The sequence below is a fragment of the Ambystoma mexicanum genome, chromosome 6q (genome assembly GCF_040938575.1).
Source record: "Ambystoma mexicanum isolate Mex_15411 chromosome 6q, UKY_AmexF1_1, whole genome shotgun sequence".
Taxonomy (NCBI): domain Eukaryota; kingdom Metazoa; phylum Chordata; class Amphibia; order Caudata; family Ambystomatidae; genus Ambystoma; species Ambystoma mexicanum.
Window position 1 is genome coordinate 1,112,196,162 of NC_090937.1, and position 22,435 is coordinate 1,112,218,596.

General features: G+C 49.4%; 1 protein-coding gene across 6 annotated transcripts in view; it reads left to right on the forward strand.

Moving 5' to 3' along the window:
* The window catches only part of FRYL (FRY like transcription coactivator), a 3,055,992-nt gene that overhangs the window by 1,577,875 nt on the left and 1,455,682 nt on the right, over positions 1 to 22,435 (forward strand). For all 6 annotated transcript variants that reach the window (XM_069631694.1, XM_069631695.1, XM_069631691.1 and 3 more), the window contains one exon: positions 7,409 to 7,665. In XM_069631694.1, the coding sequence (XP_069487795.1) occupies positions 7,409 to 7,665 (257 nt within the window). The remainder of the gene's footprint in view (positions 1 to 7,408; positions 7,666 to 22,435) is intronic.

The following is a 22,435-nucleotide window of genomic DNA, read 5'->3' on the forward strand; positions in this document are numbered from 1 at the left end:
CCGTACCTGCTAACGCTGGCCAAAGCTGGACTGGCACACGCGTCCATCAAGATTCATCTTGCTGCGATCTCCCGATACACCAGAACCACGGGCCGGACGTCCTTGTGGTCTCATCGTCTGGTGAAAGAGTTCATGAAGGGACTGTTCAGATCGTACCCGCCGGTGAAGGCTCCGGCCCCGGGGTGGGAGCTCAACGTGGTGCTGACCAAGCTCATGGGACCTCCGTTCGAGCCTCTGCACTCGGCCCCGTTGAAGTTTCTGTCGTGGAAAACAGCGTTTCTTGTGGCCATCACCTCCGCACGACGGGTGGGAGAGATCCAGGCCCTTTCCTGCAAGGCCCCGTACTTGACTTTTCACGACACAAGGGTAGTGCTCAGGACGCACCCCTCCTTCATGCCCAAGGTACCGTCGGACTTCCATCTCAACGAACCCTTGGTGTTGCCTGTGTTCTTCCCGTCGCCTTCGTCGCCGGCTGAGAGGACTTTGCACTCGCTGGATGTGGCTAGAGCGCTGAAGTTCTACGTGGACCGCACGAAGTGTTTTCGGAAGACGTCACAACTCTTTGTGAACTTTGGACCTGTCAATCAGGGGAAGGCTCTCTCGAAGGCTTCCATTTCCAGATGGCTTTCCGGCTGTATCATGTACTGTCATCGGTTGGCAAACCGACCGCTGCCTGGCCGTCCGAGAGCCCATTCCACCAGAGCGATCGCAGCTACCACGGCGTTCCTTTCTGGTGTGCCGCTGCTGGACATATGCAGGGCTGCTACGTGGAGGTCGACGCACACCTTCACGAAATTCTACTGCGTCGATCGGGATTCCAGGGAGGAGTCCAGGGTCGGCCAAGCAGTGCTGCGCAACCTGTTCGCCTGAGGTGAGCCTGGTGAGGAGGTAAGATGCTTAATGTTGAGTTTGATGTAATGCTTAATGTTGAGCCTTTGCCACCTCCCGTGGTTGTGCATGTGTGTACTGCTATGTATTCTTTATTCATGAGCATGTGAATCCATGCCAGACCCCATGCTGGAGAAGGAACAAGTTACTTACCTGTAACTTTTGTTCTCCAGCATGGGTCTGGCATGGATTCACATGCGAACCCTCCCGCCTACCCCTCTGCGGCTCTTCACTTGGTCATAGTGCCACTTCGCGTGCTTCCAAATCTGAAGATGGCTGCCAGAGGCGGTGCTTAGGTAGAGGGCAGTCATTGGCTGTGGTCAGTATGACGCAGAGACCAGTGATTGGTTATTACTACGAAAGACAGATCAGAAACGAAACTGATACTGGTTTTTTCTTTACCGAGGATTCCCAGCCTGACGATGGGGAATATTCATGAGCATGTGAATCCATGCCAGACCCATGCTGGAGAACAACAGTTACAGGTAAGTAACTTCTTCCTTTTCATTGAAGATTCCAGAAGGCCATCGGGCCTACACTGCACGCCAGACCATGTTGGAGCAGAAGGACAGAGGTTCTCTCTTCAAGCTCTGCTCCAGCTGTGGACTAAGGAACGTTATTGTGGAGGACAAACACTCCCTGTGCCTCTACTGTCTTTATCCGGATCCCAAAGAAGCAGATTGCGAGATGTGCCTTGGATTCTCCAAACACACCATCAAGGATCGACACAGTAGACTGGCAGCGTGCCTCAACACCAAGGCCTCCACCCCTTGCGGCAAGCAGGGAATGCCTCACCCAGGACAGGGCTTCTAAGTCCTTTAAGGTCGCCCCATTCGTAGGGGTAGAAGACCAGGCCAAGCACCGCAAGTCTGTTTTTGTCAGGGTTGCCGCGCAAGCGGGTCCCGTGACAAGCAGGGTGCGCTAATCATTGCCATTGGGCCTCCATTACAAGCCATCACACCAGCTCCTCCTTGAAGAGGAAGTCGGCTAACCTGGGGAAGCTGCAGGAGAAGCCGAAGAAGGTCATGGCGCAGGGTAAGGTGGCCGACCTACCCCTGAAGGCCCAGGTGGGCCAGACTACATCATCCTCAGCGATCAAACTGGTGGCGGCCACCCTCTTGAAGGCTAAAGGGGCTGACCCTACTCAGGGGCCCCCTGCAGGGCCCCGGTGGTGCCCAGGGTGACCCTACCTCCCAGGTGAGCGGCTTCAGCCAAACTGATGGAGAAGACACCAGAGAAGAGGATGCCAGCCCTGAACCCAGCTCCATCAACCTCAGGATGCAAAGAAGGGTGGGGCAGTGGAGGCCTCTACTGTGGTCCAGGGCATGGATATTTCTTCTTCCGAAGAAAAGGACATGGTGTCCGTTCATACGGTCCTGGAGGATGTGGGGAAACACGACAGCAGAAATGCAGAGGTGGGAATAGTCGAGGGGGACGATGGCAGAGACAGCAACGACATAGCGCTGGACCCAGCAAGCCTACTCACTCACCCACCCACCCCCCCCACCCCCCTTCCACATCCCAGGGATAGCCTGTCCACTCTCCACATGCTTGTGTCAAAGATAACGAAGAGTATGCCGACGGCACCCTCGGCCCCGGTAACACTGGGCCCTCTGCCGGTGAAGAAGAGGAAGCAGCAACCCACACCTAGTCACCAACTACCTCACGTACCCTCCCCCTTAGGGATACAGGGACGGACACAACAGCATTTTCCCCCCACTAAGAGAGTCTCCTCCTGACGAAGTGGGGTCAATCCACTCCAGGGTCGCCCGCGCCTCTGAGCTTTTCCAGCTGACGCCAGAAAAGATGACAAATGAAGGGTTCCTGTACCAGCGCCGAGAGGCTTAAGGGGAGGACCATTCTGGCAGTGCCTCTTATGGATGACGTTTGGGATGAGGGCCTGGCACTGATGAAAAATACAACCTCAGCCGGTCTCAGAAGAGACCGGCTGGATAAGAGGTACCGGGTGCCGGAGTCTGCTCCCAAGTGTCTATGATCGCAGCCGTCCCCAGACTCGGTCGTCTCGGCAGCTGCGAGGAAGAAATCCTCCAATCCATCGTTTTCAGTCTCCATTCTCCCGGACAGCGAGGGGAAGAAGTTCAACACCATGGGCCAATATACTCGCGGCAACTATGGTCAAGGCAGCGAATGATCTTGCAATCCTGGCCAGGTACGACAGGGCGCTATGGTACCAGATGGACCCGTTGCTGGAATTCCTCCCGGATGATAAGCAGGTCAAGGCGCTGGAGATCCTCCAGGAGAGCAAAGTGGCATCGGACCATGCCATCACTTAGGCCCTGGACATCGCGGACACGGGGTTACCGCCAGATAGGGAACGGTTTCTGCCTCCGTCGTCGTGGCTGGTTGAAAGCCACCACCTTTCAGCAGGAAGTTCAGACGAGGGTCCTTGACATGCCGTTCAACGGGAACAATATATTTGGGCAGGCTGTAGGTGAGTTGTTGCAGGCCATCAAGACCGACACACAGACGGCCCGGGCCGTAGGCACAGTGCAGCAACATCGCCCTTCCTTTTCATGCCTCACGAGGGAAATCCAGAAGATCGTCGTTTTGGTGGCCAGTCGTCCTCTTATCGGCAACCCTCCCACTCCATGATCCAGGAGGCCTACAGAGGCCCAACACTTAGAGAGTGCCGTTGTCTTCGCTCCCAAGGCAGAACACTCAACCGGTCAGGATGTTTGGCACCCAACCATGCACCCTGGTGGGAGTCCGGCTGGGGGGCTTCATCAGCGAGTGGAAGATCCCCACTGACTGATGGGTGCTGGAAGCTCTCGCTCACGGACACACTCTAGAATTCCAGCAGAAGTGTCTGCAGATACCACCGGTGGCCGACCGGAGCAACACATCCCTCAGTTCCTGCAGGAGGTATGGGCCATGCTTATTAAATGGGCGATGCAGAGGGTTCCAAAGAGTAGTAAAAAAAGATCGGGGGATGGAGACCCATTCTCGACCTGCGGCGACGTGCTTGGCATCCTGGAAGAAGGGGACTACCTATCGTCGTCGGATCTAGAGGAGGCTTATTTCCACGTCCTCATTCACGAGAAACATCAGCAGTTCCCGCGTTTCGTCATACAGAGAAAGCACTACCAATTCAAGGCCCTTCCCTTTGGACTGAAATCAGCGCCCAGGGTGTTTATGAAGTGCCTGGCACCAGTAGCGGCCCATCTGCGCCTGCAAGGGAGGCATCTGGCCAAGTCAAGCGAAATCGCTGTCGACCACACTGACAGGACCATCCTGGTGCTGATGGATCTGGTATTCTCCGTGAATTATCTGAAGTACTGCTTGATTTCATCGCAGGCCACGCTGCTCCTGGGGTCTGGGCTCAACTCTGTCTCCTGCCTGGCGGCCCCCTCAGAAGAAAGGATTGCAGCCATTTTAGGCAAGGTGCAACGGCTGTTGGCACTGAAGATCGCCACAGTGCGAGCAATCAAGTCGCTGCTCGGCATGATGTCGTCATGTATCTACCTGATCAGACTCCGCAGATTACAGATGCAAACCCCCACCCAAGGAATTCCTGGACGCTCGATGGATCCAAGAGACCGGACGCTTCACGGACAGGATTGTTCTCGACAAGTTGTTCTGTCGAGCAATAAGGTGGTGGCGCGTGTGCTCCAACATCGCTGGGGCACAGGCTTCCAGAGCCCCCCATACTAGGAGACGGTCACCACAGAGGCCTCCCTGGAAGTCTGGGGAGCCCACACCGGACATGTCCACACCAGAGGCCTATGGCAGCCAGAGGAGAGGGCATCTTCACATAAATGTCCTGGAACTGCAAGCAGTGTTCTGGGCCCTCAAGTCATTCCTTCCGTCCCACAAGGCCAAACTGGTGAGGGTCTTCACGGACAATACCACCACAAAGTTCTACATCAGGAAGCAGGGGGCACCAGATGCCCAGCGCTCTCCAGAGAGGCGCAGGACTTGTGGCACTGGGCTGTCGCCTATGGGATGTTTCTCATCCCTTTTCACCTGGCGGGAGTCAAGAACACCGTGGCCTACTCTCAGCAGGGTGCTGCACTCTTGCCACGAGTGGGAGCTTCGGCAGGATCAAGTGGACAGCCTCTTTCTTAGGTAGGGGCAGACCCCAGATCGATCTTTTTGCGACGGCGATAAACTCGTTCGCTAGCAGGTTCCACCAGCCGGGGAGCATGGGGGTATGCGTTCTCCTTCCTGTGGGAAGGCCTGTTGCGGTACGCGTTCCCTCTGTTGCCATTACTACTACAAATCATCAGTCAACTCAAATGGTACAGGTGCAGGATGATCCTCGTTGCCCCGGCGTGGCCGAGGCAGATTTGGTACCCGGACCTTCTCAGTCTGTCACTGTCACCTCCAGTCAAACTACCAGTGGTCACGGATCTGATCGCAAGAGAAGGCGCAATCCTGCACCATGACCCAGGATCGCTGAACCTGAAGGCCTGGCTCCTGCATCCTTAGAGTTTGGTGGGTACAAGCTATCAGCGGACTACAGGGAGGTCCTTGCCAGGGCCAGAGCATCGTCTACTCTTAAATGCATCTGGTGGCTATCTCCGGCTACACCAGGTCTCTGGGACGGTTTCTTTGGTCACACTGTCTAATCAAGGAGTTCCTCAAAGGACTGTTTCGATTGTTCCTGTCCGGTGAAGGTGCTAACCCCAGCGTGGCAACTCAATGTGGTACTGACGAGGCTCATGGGGGCTCCTCTTTGAGCCTATGCATCAAGCTCTTCTCAAGTTCCTTTCGTGGAAAACTGTTTTTCTCTTGGCCATCACCTCTGCCAGGCGGGTAGGTGAGATCCAGGCCCTGTCATGCAAGCCCTGTCCTGCAAGCTGCCTTATCCGAGTTTCCACAAGACGAGGTTGGTACTGCGAACACACCCCTCCTTCATGTCTCCTTCATGCCAAAGGGTCAGTCGGAATTCCACCTCAACAAACCTTTGGTGTTGCCTGTGTTTTTGCCGACACCTTCGTCGTCGGCTGAAAGAACTTTGCACTTGCTGGATGTGTCACGTGCTCTAAAGTTCTATGAGGCACGCACAAAGAGTTTCCGCAAGACGTCTCAACTATTTGTGGACTTCGTTTCCTGTGAACCATGGAAAAGCTTTGTCCAAGGCTTCTATTTCCAGGTGGCTCTCCGGCTATATCAAATTGTCACTGGTTGGCAAACCGACCAATGCCTGGCCTTTCCGAGAGCCCATTCCACCAGAGCGATCGATGCGATGATAGTGTTCCTGTCTGGTGTGCCCCTGCTGGACATCTGCAGGGCTGCTACACGGAGGTTTACTCACACCTTCACAAGATTCTACTGTGTAGACAGGGATTCCAGAGAGGAGTTCAGGGACGGCCAAGCAACGTTAAGCAACCTATTAGCTTGAAGGTGAGCCTGGTCTGGAGGTAAGAGTGATTGCTTCTGTTGAGCCTTGCCACCTTCCGTGGTTGTGTATGTATGTACTGCTATGTATTCTTTATTCATGAGCATGTGATTCCGTGCAAGACCCCATGCTGGAGAAGGAACAAGTTACTTACCTGTAACTGTTGTTCTCCAACATGGGTCTGGCATTGATTCACATGCAACCTCTCCCTCTCTGCCCCTCTGTGGCTCTTCTTCGTCATACTACCACTTTACGTGCTACCAAATCTGAAGATGTCTGCCAGAGGAGGGGCTTAGGGAGAGGACAGTCATTGGCTGGGGGCAGTATGACCCAGAGCTCAGTGATTGGTTTATAGGAGCAAGACAGTTTGTAAGTGAAAGCAAAACAGTTTTTGTTTCTATGCCTTTCCCCATTACTGCATGTTTTCTCTCACAGGCTGATCTGGGATTTGAGGGTTGTTGGGAGTGAGAATCTGAGGTCTGGTGACGTAATACACCCTTTCATATGACATCCAGTGTCCTGTTTGCTCGAGGAATGGTGTCGCTGTATACAAGGGAGGAGTCGATAACAATATCTAGCAGCACTATGCCCTCTGCCAAAAATGTTTGAGTTGCTGACTCTAGATAGCTATTTATCAAGATGAGGAATCTATGGGAGAAGAATCCATAGAAATAGCGTTACCGGCAAGTCATTTCTCCTTTTACATTGTACATTTTGTATACATATTCTATTCCTTGACCTACTTAACTTTTTTTGTCTAGGGGTTTGTTGACTGTTTAGTTTTTTAGAAATAAATGCATTTTCAATATCCTTTGGAGAAAAAGGGCTATTTCATTGGTTTCAATTTGTTGAAACATATGCATTTTCAAAGCGATCACAATTATTAGATTTTGCACACATGTGCAGAATAAATATTTGTTTAAAATGTATGAATGTCAACGTTTTTATCAAATTCTACAAAAGTCATATTGCCTCTTCTATGCTTACTGATAGCTGGTGGTAAGGGTCTAATCTGTTGTTCTGCACTTTGCTCTTGAAGTTATTGTATTTACTGCGTTTTTTTTTATACTGCCTTTTCAGTTACTTTAGCCATAGATTTTCGTGAAGGTGTACTGAAACTTGTTAAAATAATTAAATGCATGATTCTTTTAAAATCAGAGGTCAGTCAAAGAATTCAAACGGCGCACCCAGCTGGCAGACAAGTGATGCTACATTATTTACTCCCATGGATGAACAACATTGAATTGGTAGATCTGAAACCTTTGCCAACAATTCGGCGGCATCACGAAGAAGAAGAATCCCTCAAGGACCGGGAATTAATGGTGAATTGTCGACGCTGGCTGAGAGGCGAAGGATGGGGATCACCTCAAGCTACTGCTTTAGTATTGAATAACTTGTTGTACATGACTGCAAAGGTAAGTTTAGTTATTACAGTACTTTATAATATTTAAAACTAAAGTTACTTTCGTTAAATAAGTGTTTTACTATAAATATTCTAACCAGAGAAGCTTCGGTTCTGATTACCTATGAGTGACAGATGTTACATTTTCCACATAATTGATATTTCCGGTGCCCATATATGTAAACGATCTCCCAACATTGGGGAATTGAGAATTCCTTTTCTCAAGGTTGGGGGGGAGGTCAGAATGCCTGTCCTGGCAGAATTTATATTTCGGATGGATTCCTTCCTCCCACATAATTCTCAATTCAGGAAATTGCACCGGCTGCAGAATGGTTTCGGAAAAATTTGCTCAGCTCTGACCTCATGGAGAGTAGGAGCTAACACCAGCCTGACTGGGCCACAGTAACACTGGCTCCACTGGTGATTGGAGTAGTCACAGGCATATGTATAAATTAAGTTTGTGTGCCCTCTTACCTACATTCTTTTTTTCTGTGCATCAGTCACTAGTGTAAGGTTTTCCAAATGTAATCTGTAACTACAGAAACATTTTTAAACATGTAACCCATTTCTCCAGGTAGTTGATTTCAACAGTCATAACAGTGCCAAACTAGAGGATCCCTGCATCCTCATACTGAACCTGTCACAGTCTGATGATGTGACTGCAAAGTCGAGCAAATAGATGAGGGGGTGAATCCCATTTTAGAAGTGAGTTTTCTTCCTTGAAGTATTGATGAACATCTAATTTGAAGAAGCAATGCCATCCTTTGAAGCAGCCACATCTCTACCAATGACAAGGTGATCGCAATTTATGAAAAGATGCAGCAAAATATACCATTCTAATGGTGTCCTTCCTCTCGCAGATTCCCATCTTGGATAGATACCTTCCAGCATTGGGTGCCTTTTGGAAACCTTTTCAGTGCCCAGGCGCTCTGCATCACCTCTGCTTAAATCCACTGTGCCCATGATGCTGGGCGTGAAGTCACGGGCAGTGTTATATGGAGCAATTACCGCTCCAAGACCTTGGTTCCTTTTTGTACGCTTTGTATGCTGCTTAGTTATGCCACTAGCTTTTTCAATTTTAACTGTCCTGCATCACAGTGGGCTTCAAGCCTTGCAGGGATAATAATCATTTCTTTCTTATTTTTATTTCAATATCTGTGTATTGGCATGTTAAATGCATACTGTTAGGGAGATATATCATTTTTATGCTATATCCCCTCTCCTTGAGAGACCACCAGCACTTTTTGCTGGACTTCTGGACCTTTTTCTTTCAATCCTGAATGAGTGGGGCCTTTTTCCACTCCTTCATTCTTGTGGGCTTTGTCTTTTGGAGCTCTGTTCTTTGTATTCTACCTGAACTATGGAGTAAATCTGCTCCATATATCTTAAAGGCATCTGTGTTTTACTACTGCAGCACACAGCTCCTTATGGGAAGTGTTGCTGGGGACACTTGGGGTCCTCCTTTAAGATTATTTTTCTATTTCTGATGCTTGTTAATCTGCTTAGAATCACATGCTGTGCATATGGTCCGACATCCAGTGGTAACCGCTGAGTATTGCATCTTGTCTTTCGGGGACCGAAAGGGGACGTCGGCATTGGCGTGTCTGAAACACTATCCCTATCGTGACGTGTGTAGTACCCAAAATCCTTCACGTGCAGAGGTCCCTCAGATTGTTTTTTTCCGCCCAGATAACTGGTCGCCCTATAGCGGAGATCTTCATGAGACATTGTTTAACTTACCGAATTGTCGGTTTAATCCCCGTTAAGTCACTTCGCCCATCAAGAACATCTTCGACGAAGACTACGGGGGAATCGTCTACGGCTGTGGGTTCCGGTGCCTAAGATCCGGCGTTCGGACTTACGTGGTCGGGCCTTCTGGCCAGCCTACACAGTAGGGAGAGTGGGCTTGGGGTTTGCCATACTGCTATGATGTCTTTCCTCTTTTCCACTGCTTTCCTTTTTGGTCTGGTCACCCTTCCCTTCTGCTATGGAAAGGACTCCATTTAGATTCTAGATAACAAACATAACAAGGGCGCTACTCCCCAAACTGCACACGCCGAAGTTTCTGAACAAGAAACTTCGACTGGTTCCAAGGTTTCCAAGGCCCGTACAGGCCCGAAAACTGCAAGGAGGCCTCTACCCGAGAAGCCATCCGCTGGCCCTTCTGGAGCTGCGGAAGACATTTTCACTGCCGACACATCATCGGAGGCGTTGTCTCCAGAAGATACGGTGACTATCCGTAAGAGCATCAATAGGATTGCTACGGCGGTGGGCCTAGTACCGGTTCTGCCCACAGTTATGGGCCAATCCGCCGACAAGTTTTCCACGGATTTGGAAGACGATCCCGAAGAGACTTACGAAGAAAGCCAGGTACCCCTCTCAAGCACCCTGAGGAGATCCTCTCAACGCCTTAGGGCGGAGAACCCGGTTCCTACTCGGCTAGGTCCATTTGGGTCATCCAAGTGGACCACGGAGCAATTCGAGGGGTGTATGGATCGGCTGGAGTAGTTTTTCAGGGCTTCTGATCAACCTCCGCCGAAAAGAGCTCGGGTAGACCCTAACCCTCAAACACAAGATGCCCAACACCTAGATGTCCAACACCAAGTTGACTATCAAGAAGATGTCCAGATGGACACATATAGAGACATCTGTACAGAAGAAGAGGAGGCTTCTTTTCTGGACAACTATGGGGAAGATCAAGGGGCAACGGACAACTGGGAGGACACCCAGTAGGATGATCACAATTCTGATATCGTTTGCCTCGACTCTCCCCCCATCCACCCTGATTCGACAAGCTTCTCCGGTGGATGATCAAATGTCTTTCAACAACATGTTTAAAAAAGCCGCGGAATTCTTTAAAATTGCCACGCTTGAAGCCTTGCCCGAACAAGATTTTGCGGAGGACATTATTAATGAAAAGCCTCCGGCAAGCCAGTCTATCCCTCTCTTGAGCTCTGTAAAGAGACGGCTGGCCCCTTCCTTACTCACACCTGCTCAGACTAGGGCTGTGAACCCAAGGGTCGAAAAACTTTTCCGGCCCTTCCCCACCGACCCGCTTTATATCAAAGGACATGCAATCCCAGACTCGCTGGTGGTGACCAACACTCGCAAGAGAGCAGGGGTTCCCCTTGCCACAGGAGAGTCCCCCCCGGACAAGGAGTCCAAAAGGTTATATGCCTTAGGCAAACTGGTGACGTCGGCGGCGGTCTATACCGTCTGGATTGCCAATAACACGACGTTACTGGCAAGCTACGTCGACACCCAATGGAACCTACTCCAGGAAGGCCTTCAGGAGGTTCCGGAACCAACCAGAGCCAAGCTTCTCGCCATTGTCTCAGAGGGCAAACTTGCCAATGAGAATGTTGTAAAGAATACCCTGGACACCGCAGAGACAGCAGGCAGGTCTCTCGTACAGGGTACTCTCCTAAAGAGACACACGTGGCTGCGCACGTCGGGCTTCAGGCCTGAGACACAGGCATCCATTATCAACAAACCCATCGAAGAGGCCAACCTCTTCGGCAAGGCGGTAGACGATGCGTTGGAGACAGCCAAGAAGGAGCACGAGACTATTAAGTCGCTGCACCAGATTTCCCAAAAACCCTCTTCACAGAGGGGCAGTATTTCTCGGCGGTCCTTTCAAGGACAAGCCCGCGCCGCTCAAAATAATTTCGGCACGGGCAACTTCAACTCAAGTCAACCTGCTGCAAGCCCCACTTACTACCCCCAGAGGGGTCTGAAGCGCGGAAAGAATAGAGGCAGAGGCTCCAATTCCAGAGGAGCGTCAACTTTGGGTCAGAAATGACCACCAAGTCCAGATCCCCTCCCATGTCTCCCCGGTCAGGGGGCGATTAACATCTTTCCTCAAGGCATTGGAGGGGATAACTTCAGACCAGTGGGTCTTAAAGACGGTCGCCCACGGTTACTGCGTGGAATTCGCCCGACCTCCACAGTTCAGACCGCCGAAACATCGACGCTTTTCACCGCAACATCTGCAGATCCTGATCCAAGAGGTGGAAGCGCTGCTGGGAAAGGACGCCATAGAAGCCGTCCCGATTCTTCATTTAAACGAGGGTATTGTAACGCTCACCTGATTCCCGCATAGGCGCCGGTCTTGACTGGGTGAATGCCGTATCTTCAAAGGTGATGTGTAACACACGGTTGGCTCTTTGGGCTGGACCTCTGTGCACTGTATGTCTGACTCGAAGAGTAAGATGTCTGCAGATAGAAAATATGGGATTAATGAACTGGGGTTATTGGGTGCCTCTCTCCTCTTCCCTTTCTCTTCTCCTGTAGAACCCCAAAGGTTAACGCCCTCACCTTAGGTAAGTGAACGCCGAGCTCTCCATCTGCCTCGGGGCAGAGTGCCGTAACCAGTTTCTTCACTGGATAAGGGTGCAGGCCTCTAGACCTCAGAGGACTGCTGTCCGTCGTTAACTGCACGAACGGTAAGTTCTGGGCACTTCAAATGTCTTAAAAGTCTTTTGTAATGATATCTCTTGTTTTGCAGGGTTCCGGCGATGGCGGATGGCGGGCTGATGAGAGTTGAGGATCGAACCCGCGTGAGGAATAGAAGCGCCTGGCAGCACTTAAGTAAGCCCTTGTAGCCTGCTTCACGATGCGCACTAACTGTCCCTTTTATCTTGCAGGTACAAGTTCGGAGCTTTAGAGAAGCTGAAGGGTGCTGGAATACCCACTGGATTCGGCGTGGGAAGGAGTAATGGCACGTGAGTAATAAAGTTGCCCAATGTCTTTAAACGCACCTTATTTTGTCTTTCAGATGCGGGATGCAGCGCCGTAGGCCTCCAGAGCGTGCGAAGAGCTGGTAAGCTTTTGTCTTTCAGATGCCGGAATGCAGTGCGAGGCGTTGGTGACAGCCGATGGACCAGGTAAGAGATGCGCTGCCACTGAAGACCGTAGTGCTAACCTGTTCTTTCTTTGTCTTTACAGGTGCTGCTGAAGACTGGATTCCAGGATGGTAAGCCTTTGTTCCCTTAGGCCCAGGATCAGAAGCAGAACACACGATGAGCGTTCTGCTGCAGAGAATGCAGAATAACACAAAGCAAGATTCATCCATCGGGTGTGGTTTAAATAGCCTCCTGTAGTGCTTAGGTGTCTCCTTCCACAGCCAGGCCTAGGTAAGAAAAGAGTTCCTGCTTTCCAGAAGAGTTCCAGTATTCTGAACCTAGGGAGTGGCTCCTGCCCCACCCAACAGGAAAAGTAGTCCCAAACAGAAGAGGATCAGGGGTTCAACTGGCAGGTAAGTAAGCAGCATGGTCTGCTGCAGGTAAGTCCACCCAAGCATTATGAGCCCGGCGCTTCCAGCGCTGGGACTGGGCATTTTATGAGCCTGGTGCCACTGGCGCCAGGACAGGGTCCAAAAGGTCCCAATTGGGACTGGCTGGCACTCGGAACCGGGGTTATGGGTCTGCTTCCAAGGGAGTCGGGCAAGTCCTGATCTTTTGGAAGCAGAGCTCATGACAGGTATCTATTCAGTGTACTTCCTTGTACCCAAAAAGGATCTCACCATGTGTCCTGTTCTAGACCTGCGCCCAGTGAACAAGTTCATAAAGCCCCAGATGTTTTGCATGGTAACATTGCAAGAGGTGATCCCATTGCTAAAACAGGGGGACTTATGACAACATTGGATTTGAAAGATGCATTCTTTCATATTTCAATGCTGCCAGCGCACAGAAAATTCCTAAGGTTCGTGATTCAGGACAAATACTACCATTTCAAGGTACTCCCCTTTGGCATACCCTCGACGCCAAGGGTGCTTACCAAGGTCCTGGTAGTGGCAGCGGCACACCTGCGCAGACTTTCAGTTCCAGTTTACCCTTACTTCGATGATTGGCTCATCACGGGGGACTCGTTCGACGTTATTTTTTCAAACACCCAAAGGACAGTAGACCTACTGGGATTTTCTATCAACGAAAAGAAATCCAGCTTAGTCCCCAGCCAAGTAAAACAGTTCCTGGGGGCTCTTATTCGTACGGAAGACGATCTAGTCTTCCCTTCCAGCGAGAGGGTTCAGAACATGCTCTCTCAGGTTCCTCGGTATGTAGCCAGTCGAGAGGTGACGGTATGCAAAGCTATGTGTTTGCTAGGGATGATGGCGTCATGCATATACTTGGTTCCCCACGCGTGGCTGTGCATGCGTCCCATGCAAGAGTGGCTCAACAGCGAGTGGCGTCAGGCCAGCGGACAATGGGAAAATCTGTTAGTTGTCTCGCCAGTCCTCGTTCTCTCTCTGCAGTGGTGGTGGACGGAGAACCTTTTGAAGGGGAAAACCTTCACCACCTCTGCAGTGGAAGCCACTCTCACGACAGACGCATCTCTCGCGGGGTGGGGGGGGGGGGGGGCTCACCTGCTTCAACAGACAGCGCACGGGGTGTGGTCCCCTCAGCGTCCAACCATATAAACTTAATGGAGCTACTAGCAGTGTTCAAAGCATTGAAAGCCTTTCAGGAGCAACTGCAAGGGAAGACAGTGCTGGTCCTAACCGACAGCACAACAGAAATGTATTACCTTAACAAACAGGGGGGCACTCACTCTCCGGGGCTATCCAGGCTGTCCCAAAACATCTGGATATGGGCTCTCAAACACAAGATGTTCCTGATATCCCAACATGTTCCAGGGGAACTCAATCTGCTGGCAGACGTACTCAGCAGAGATTTTCCTCTGCCAGAAGAGTACGAATGGCGACTGCACGAAGACATTGTATCCAACGTCTTCGAAGAATGGGGGTTTCCAGAGATCGACCTGTTCGCTACTCAGGAGAACGCCCAATGCCAAGATTACGCCTCCAGGTACCCCCAGAACCGATCCAAGGGGAATGGTCTCTGGATAACTTGGTCGGGAAAATTTGTCTACGCTTCCCCCCCCCCCGACTCCCCTTCTAAACAAGATAGTACACATGATGCACCAGGAACCAGTTGCCATGATTCTGGTGGCTCCCATGTGGGCCGGCCAACCTTGGTTCGTGCACCTGATGGAAATGTCCCTCTCCCCACCAGTCAAGCTGCCCTGCCCGTGCAGCATGTTGTCTCAGGACAGGGGGGAGACTCTGCACCCATGCCCACAAACTCTGAACTTAGCAGCCAGGCTCCTGAGCTCTTAGAGTTTGGACATCTGCAACTCCCTCAAAGATGCATGGAATACTGAGGGAGGCAAGAAAGCCTAACACACGTTATTGCTATGCCAGCAAATGGAAACGTTTTGTCATCTGATGCAGTTCCAAACGCATCAATCCCACCGACTGCTTGCCTTCACACATTCTGTTATATCTAACCCATCTGTTGGACTCTGGGTTAGTCTTCAATTCCTTAAAGGTTCACCTAGCGGCGTTGTCAGCCTACACCACGACACAGCAGAAGGTGTCGTGGTGGAGAATACCTGTGATTAAAGCCTTTATGGAAGGGGTTAAAAGAATGTATCCCCCCCATCACTCACCCAGCCCCTGGGTGGGATCTTAATGTGGTTTTAACTAGGCTCATGGGACCCCCTTTTGAGACTATGCATAAAGCTAGCCTGAAAGACCTGATTTACAAGACAGCCTTTCTAGTAGCTATCACTTCTATCAGAAGAGTTAGCGAACTACAGGCCCTCTCGGTTTTGGACCCCTTTGTTACAGTCCACAAAGATAAGGTAGTTCTGTGCACTCATCCCAGATTTGCACCGAAATTTATTTCGAAGTTCCATGTGAACCTATCAATCGAACTACTTACGTTCTTCCAGAGACCTACTAACATGGCCGAAAGAAGCCTTCACACACTGGATGTGCGCAGGGCAGTCATGTTCTACATGGATAGAACTAAACCACTGAGGAAAACTAAACAATTCTTTGTTTCAGTGGCAGCTGGTAGAGAACGGGATCCTGTCTCTAAATCAGCAATATCAAGGTGGATTGTCAAATGCATCACACTATGTTACACTCTTGCAAAGAGAGAACTGCCCTTCAAGCCTAGAGCACATTCTACTCGAGGCACTGGGGCATCCATAGCATTCATTGCAAATGTTCCCCTAGAGTCCATTGCAAAGCGGCAACCTGGAGTTCTTACAAAACACTATTGCCTAAACACTCATTCTAGGGCTGATTCTCAGGTGGGACAAGCAGTACTAAGACATCTTTTTTTCTACTGTTCCTTCTCACAACCCACCTCCAACTCCGGGTACTGCTCGGTAGTCTGTGCACAGCATGTGATTCTAAGCAGATTAACAAGCATCAGAAGACATGCATTACTTAACGTAAAAGCATTTCGGATGATTGTATCTGCTTAGATTCACATGCGCCCTCCCTGCATCCCCGCTCGGGGTGGAAGGAACATAGACTTCTTACTACTTTCTCTCTCCATGTACTCACTCACTATAGCCTTGGGCTCCCTCATGGCAGAAAAAATACAATCAGAGTCTCCTCGGCGCGTGAGGGACTTTGGGTACTACACACGTCACGATAGGGATTGTGTTTCAGACACGCCTATGCCAACGTCCCCTTTCGGTCCCCGAAAGACAAGATGTAATACTCTGCGGTTAACACTGGATGTCGGACCATATGCACAGCATGTGAATCTAAGCAGATACAATCATCAGAAATGCTTTTACGGTAAGTAATGCATGTCATCTTCGAGTAACTACTTTTCTTAATGATAGATACTTAATGTCTCTCCCAAAACTCTATAATCTGAGAGATTGCCACACACCATCTTCAGCAGAGTGCCAAAGGGATACCTAGTGTCCCCCTCCCCCTCTAATCCTGTGACTTTTTAGTCTCATACACAATCTTAGTTATGGCTGGTGGCAGTGGACATGTTTACCAACTATTGTGCAATTTGTATATCGCAGGCTATGTCCATAGCCTCAGTAGTGCACAAAAGGGGCACCCATGTACCAACTTGGGGCCTCCCTTCTTTTTTCACCATTACTAGCGTGGTTGTTCCTTGTTAGCCCTTCTTCTACCATTCTGGGAGGGGGTCAGTGTGAGTGTTTGGCCTTTAGCGGGAATCCTTGGGTATTCTCCACCTAGGCTCCAGGGTATGGCAGGAAGTGGGGGAGGAGTCTTCCACCCCCCTGTCCTTTGTTTGCTAGAGTGCCTGAATAGGACCAGCTCCCACAGAGGGGGGTCTGGCTGTCCTGATTGGACAGCCAAATGCCCTTTCTGTACAATGCTGATAGAGATTGCAGAGGAGTGTGTGCTGGAATTGTATAAAAGGTGAGGCTTCTGGAGTGAAAAGCAAGTCGACCACTGGATGCTGAAGTAACCGAAGAAGAACACGACCAGAGACGCCTGCAGACCCTTTGCAACACCTTGAAGCGACCACTGCTGTCCTGATCCTGTTTTCTATGCAACAGAGGAGCTCCGAAGAGGAATCTTCCTCCTTTCCTTTGTCTGGTGGGAACAACCAGTCCCAAGACTAATAACTTTGAATTAAGCCATCTCCTGAGGTCCTACATATTTCCAGAGTTGCAGAACCCCAATAACAGGAGACCTGCTGGCCATTTTGAGTGTGTAGTCATGGAAAGGTGGGATCTGCCCAAATCTTTGCCGAAAGGACATTCCAGCGATCGATCCAACTTGCCCAGGCCTCCCTCACCAGAGTGTGGGTCTGCAGGAAGCGCAGAAGGCTGACCGGGTGATCTGTGTCGTTGGTTGGTGCAGCAGAAAAGGCGCCAAAACTGCAGATTGAACCAAGAAGTTGCTGAAAGTCGTGACACAGGTCCTCTCCCGAGATTGCTGCAGGGGATCCCTTCCATTGTCCTGCCTTCAGTATTGGTGCCAAGGAATACAGAGGTTCGGTCCAGAGCTGCCACATCGCAGAGCCTCCAACACAAACATTTTCTTCTAACTTAAGGTACTGTTGGGGGGGAAAAGGTATTGCTTACCTGATTCCAAGAAGTCGCCCCAGAGCGTTGGAGTGCACCTAGAGGTGTCCAGTGTCACCCCCTCTTACCTCTGACTCAAGCTGCTACTTGTGTCCCTTCAGAGTCCTTTTACACGTCTCCCTCGTTAGTAGTTAACTTGCTGCTTCTATAACACTATAGCCTGGAAGAAATCCTCAGGAACTCTTTGTATTCCGCTGCTTGTCAAGACTTTGAGCCCTTTCCGAAGTGCCTTTAGCTAGGGTTGCGGTTCTGGACTTAAAAGACTTGATGTGCGAAGAAAACCTCTCTAGGACCTTGAATCAAGCTAATGTTATACCAATTTACCATTTCCTTCCCTAAAGTGACTTTACTATATGTGTTTGCAGAGTAAATGTATTACTGTATGGACTGTTAAACTGCAGGTGTGCATAATAACCGATAGTACAGTAATACTATAACATTGTCTTTTCCCTTTCTAACATTACTACAAATGAAACCCTGAACAAACACAAAAATGAGTGTCCTTTGAAGTGTATTCTCAAGTATTCCATAGTGTTCTAGTGTAAACCTCTTAAGTATTTAAAGTAATCTGGTGTGCATATATAATAAATACAGAATATATAAATTATAAGTGTAAGAGTTTCTTTGGTGTGCATGTCTAAGTTTCAGCGTACTTACCTACAGCTCACATCTTCTTAAGCTAAGCCAGACCGCTCTGCCACTCTTCCAAGGTCCTGAGTTAGCACAGACTGATATTAAGAGTTGGAGAACCACTGGAATTGTTTACTAAAGTCTTACTACCAGTAGGACTTTAGAAAAACTCCCCTAACACACAGCTGCGGGATCAACAGTACGCCAGATACCACAACAGAGTAAACAACATTAATTTGACAACCCTTTCATCTTCACAAAGCAAACATCTGTTGGTGCGAGATAATACTGATTCTTACAAACAGTCCCTGTCTCCAGGGTGCATGTAGGCAGGATAGCCGTCAAGGGGTAACCAACAAAGTCTGTATCATCATATAGGCAGTCATGGGGCATCTGCATTTGCATGACCTAGAAAATCCACAGACCAATCTACAAGACCCCACAATGATCATGGGTGTTTTTCATCAGAGGGACAGAAAATTGCCAAAGGAGTGTGTTCCATGCCTCAATATTTGTTGTGGTCTCACGGAGACCTCTCCTCATGGACCTATACCAAGCAGACGTTTCAGCCATACGCCACCGCTCCAAGTCATGCTTCCATAACACACAACTAGGTCCACACTTTGTCCCACGTCATTGTAATATGGCTCTTTGCAAGGGCACATATTTGGTCAATATGACATTAGGACTAATTTTATCTGGTCTGGGCTATATGCCCATCCATGTATACTTATTAATATTAGCCTTTTCAATAATAACTTTATTCATCCCCCCATAACGTCTGCACCTTCAGGCAGTTCCAGAACGCATGCATCAAATACGCTGTAGGACTCCCACACCATAGACCATTAGACCATCGGGTCGTATCTGTGTGTTAAACTTAGAAATTCTGCTGGGGTTCATATATGTTCTATGTAATATATTAAATTGTAACAGCGGAACCTTCCTGGAAATGCGCTTAACCAAGAGAAATGCATTTTCCCATTGTACATCTTGCAGCGTGATACCCAGGTCATTGAGGGCACGCAAGAGACATGGTCACATAAAGGCGCGACACCGGCCTCCAGCCATCCTTCAGATCATACATCAATGTGATTAGTGCATTTGGTTTGGGCTCCTCAGGCCAATCCGGCCTCTTCACTTTAGTTATCATGGCAATTCTAAGGAATTAACCTTTGTGTAGCCCTTCTACAACCACCAAATCTTCAAAGTCTCGAAACTGCCCATCTTTGTACATATCCCCACACAAGGAGAGTCCTGCACTTTCCCAATTCTAGTGCACATAAGATCATATAGTCTTATATACACACATCGGTTGCCAAGGGCATGTGTGGGGACTAGGGTCTTCTGAACTCTCCAACCCAGAGGGCCTCCTTAATCACAGCCATTCTAACAGCCTCTGCTAGCAACTTTTTATCAAGCGTTGCATCATCCGCCAGCCAACTCACCACAAGTCTCAGCTGAGCAGCCAAGTAGTATAGCTCAAGCCCCAGGAAGTGCCCCCCCAAACCCTCATATCACTGTTGGTGTGCGCATTGCGATTTTCTGTCTACCATTTCCCCAGATAAAGCTCTCAATAGTGGAATCTAACAATCGTGGGGTGGGGGCAAACCGCTGGAATGTAGAAAGGTTGGTTGCGAAAAAGTCTTAACCAAAGTCTTGAAAAGTTCCAAAGAAACAAAAAGTTCACACACATTAAATCAACTGGTCAATGTCTCTTCCTTGTTTGGTGAAAGACCTCCTTTAAAGTTCCACAAAGAATTAACAGCACCAATGGATTTTCTCAAACAACTTCCTTCCAAGAAAGTATAGATGAAGTTGACAAAAGTATCTTCTCCCACATTGACAACAACTTCTTCACTTCTAGCTTCTGCAGTGTCTTGTGTACAATTGTGAGGATGTACTTGCTTGAGATTTACTCCCCTCTCAACCAACTTCCTTCTGCAATGTAACTGCGAGAATAGGTTCTGTGGCCCCACAGTTAACTTCAACAGTACGGATAGCCACAGTCTTGCTACTGCTACAACCTCTACTGCTTTGTAATGTGCTGCTAGAACGGCAACTTCAAAATTGGGCACTGCTACAAGATATGTTCTACCTCCAGAGGTTGGCAAGGTACTCTTCTATATTCTGAGAATGGGCAACCTCTTTGCCTGCCTTGCAACGTCCATAGATTCTGCTTTGGGACCACTTACTAATTTCCAGATAGTCTTTGCCATGCAGATGTAAAACAACTTTGGTGAACAAGTATCCAGTTCCCTTCCCCAGCTTTATATACACTTTGTCTTCAGTAGTTAGCCCAACGTTGTAGTGCCACTCGCCCAACTTTGGATGAAGACTCTTGGGTAACCACACATTCATCAACTTCAAAAACACCAGTGTACAGTTCTTAAATACATGGGATTTGGCATTCACAGAGATCCCTCTATGGACTTGGGCAATGCTTGTTCTAACTTCGCCTTCTACTATTACTTCTTTCTTCTGCTGCTTCAACCTTTGATGTGTTGCAGGTTATGTATCTTCAGTGGAACTCAAAATTAGACGCACACAATTGCGTTTTAGAATAAAAATGCCAATTCAAAGGGAGAACCATTCCTGCCTTTCAGTCAGCTGTCAGCCACCAAGGCCTCGGGCAACATTGTCTCATGCACGCGGTCCCTTTAACAACCTGTGCAACTCGTCAGGAAAGCCAGTTTAGCTTTGCTTATGCTACCGGCAGTGTTCTCCATGTTAATCACACGCAACCACTCGGCAAAAAAGTATTAATGCTCTTTGGGAAATAAAGTCTTAATCACACGCGAGCGTTTCAGGTAAGTGCGTATTACTTTCCCACTTCTGTGGTTGACTTTCACACGCTCCTAACTCAACATAGTATAATAAAAATCTAGCTACAGTTGCTGGCAAGGGATTTCTGCTTCTCAGGATTACGGAGCTTCCTTTTTCGACTCCCAATTATAAAGATTGCAGGCTGTGGCGGCTTCTTGAATTTTCTGCTTCTCTTGCTACTACTGCCGTCACTCCTGGGATCCACACCCGTCTGCTGCACGGGTGCCTCCGACCTTGCCTCATTAAAGGAGAGCTTCCCACTCTCCATTTTCCCTCGGCTTGACACTGCCCACGGGCCTTGGGAACAATTGCAACTTCAGCTCTGCATACATGTCAGTCTCCGGTTCCACCTCCTCTTGCCCCTCACCTGATTCTTCGGAGGTTTGTTCCTTGAGATAACACTTAGTCTTTGGAAGCTTCTTTTTCTTGATGGAAGTCTTCTCCTCAGGAGTCCGGACCTTCTTGTCGTGTAGATAAGGTCTAGCCCCTCCAGAGGCCACCTTGACAGTGGTGGGAACCTGTCCTGGAGGCTCCCAAGGGGGCCAGCCTCACATCCAGGGAAAAGGCCAAAAGGCAGAAAAAACCCTGTGGATCTTGATTGAAGGAGATAGTGTGGCCTGTCTTTAGGAACCAAGGGTGAGTGAAGGAAACACCCCTTAACAGCTGAGTTGCCGGAAGATGACACTGAAGGTGGCTGATGGGGCTGATTTGTGGTCTTCAAACGGAATATCTGAGGCAGACTCCTCTACATAGGCAATGGAACAGGGAGTAGCAAGAAAAGTTTCTCTCCCGCAAGTAAATATGAGGACATGATGAGAAACTACAAAAGAATAGAAGCGACAAGAGGAAAGCTGCATAGGGTCAAAAGAAAATAGGGAGGACTAGTAAACAGAGGAAAAGAATTAAATAGAAGTCTGCATCCAGGTGGAAGAGAGGAAAGGCAAGACACCGCGGTGCAGAAAATCGGACAATAGAGCGGTGAAAGAAAGAGCTGCGCCCTGTCGGAAGACAGCAGGCGGGGAGTCGACAACAGCGGAGGACGCCGAGGCAGATAAGGCGAGAAAGAACAGCCGCGCACAGTCAGAAGGGCTGCAGGTGGAGTGTAAGGAATGGCAAAGAAGCCGATGCGGTAAGGTACAGGGTAGAGCCACATACAGACAGAAGGGCTGCAGGCGGGGAGCAGAGACGGCAAGACGCCGAAGCAGGTAAGATAAAAGAATAGGGCCGCGTACAGTCGGGGAACCGCAGGCAGGGAGTTAGGGAGCGTCGGAGAAGCCAAAAAAAGAAGGTAAACAGAGTGGGCCGAAGGGAGACAGAGTCAAATAAGTATGAAAAGGCAACAACAAGAACAAGGGAAGCACAGAAAGGAAAGTAGAAGGCAAAACAAACGGCTACAAAGAGCCTGAGGAAAACACGCTAGCACTGAGAGTAAACGGAGCGTTAGCGTGACA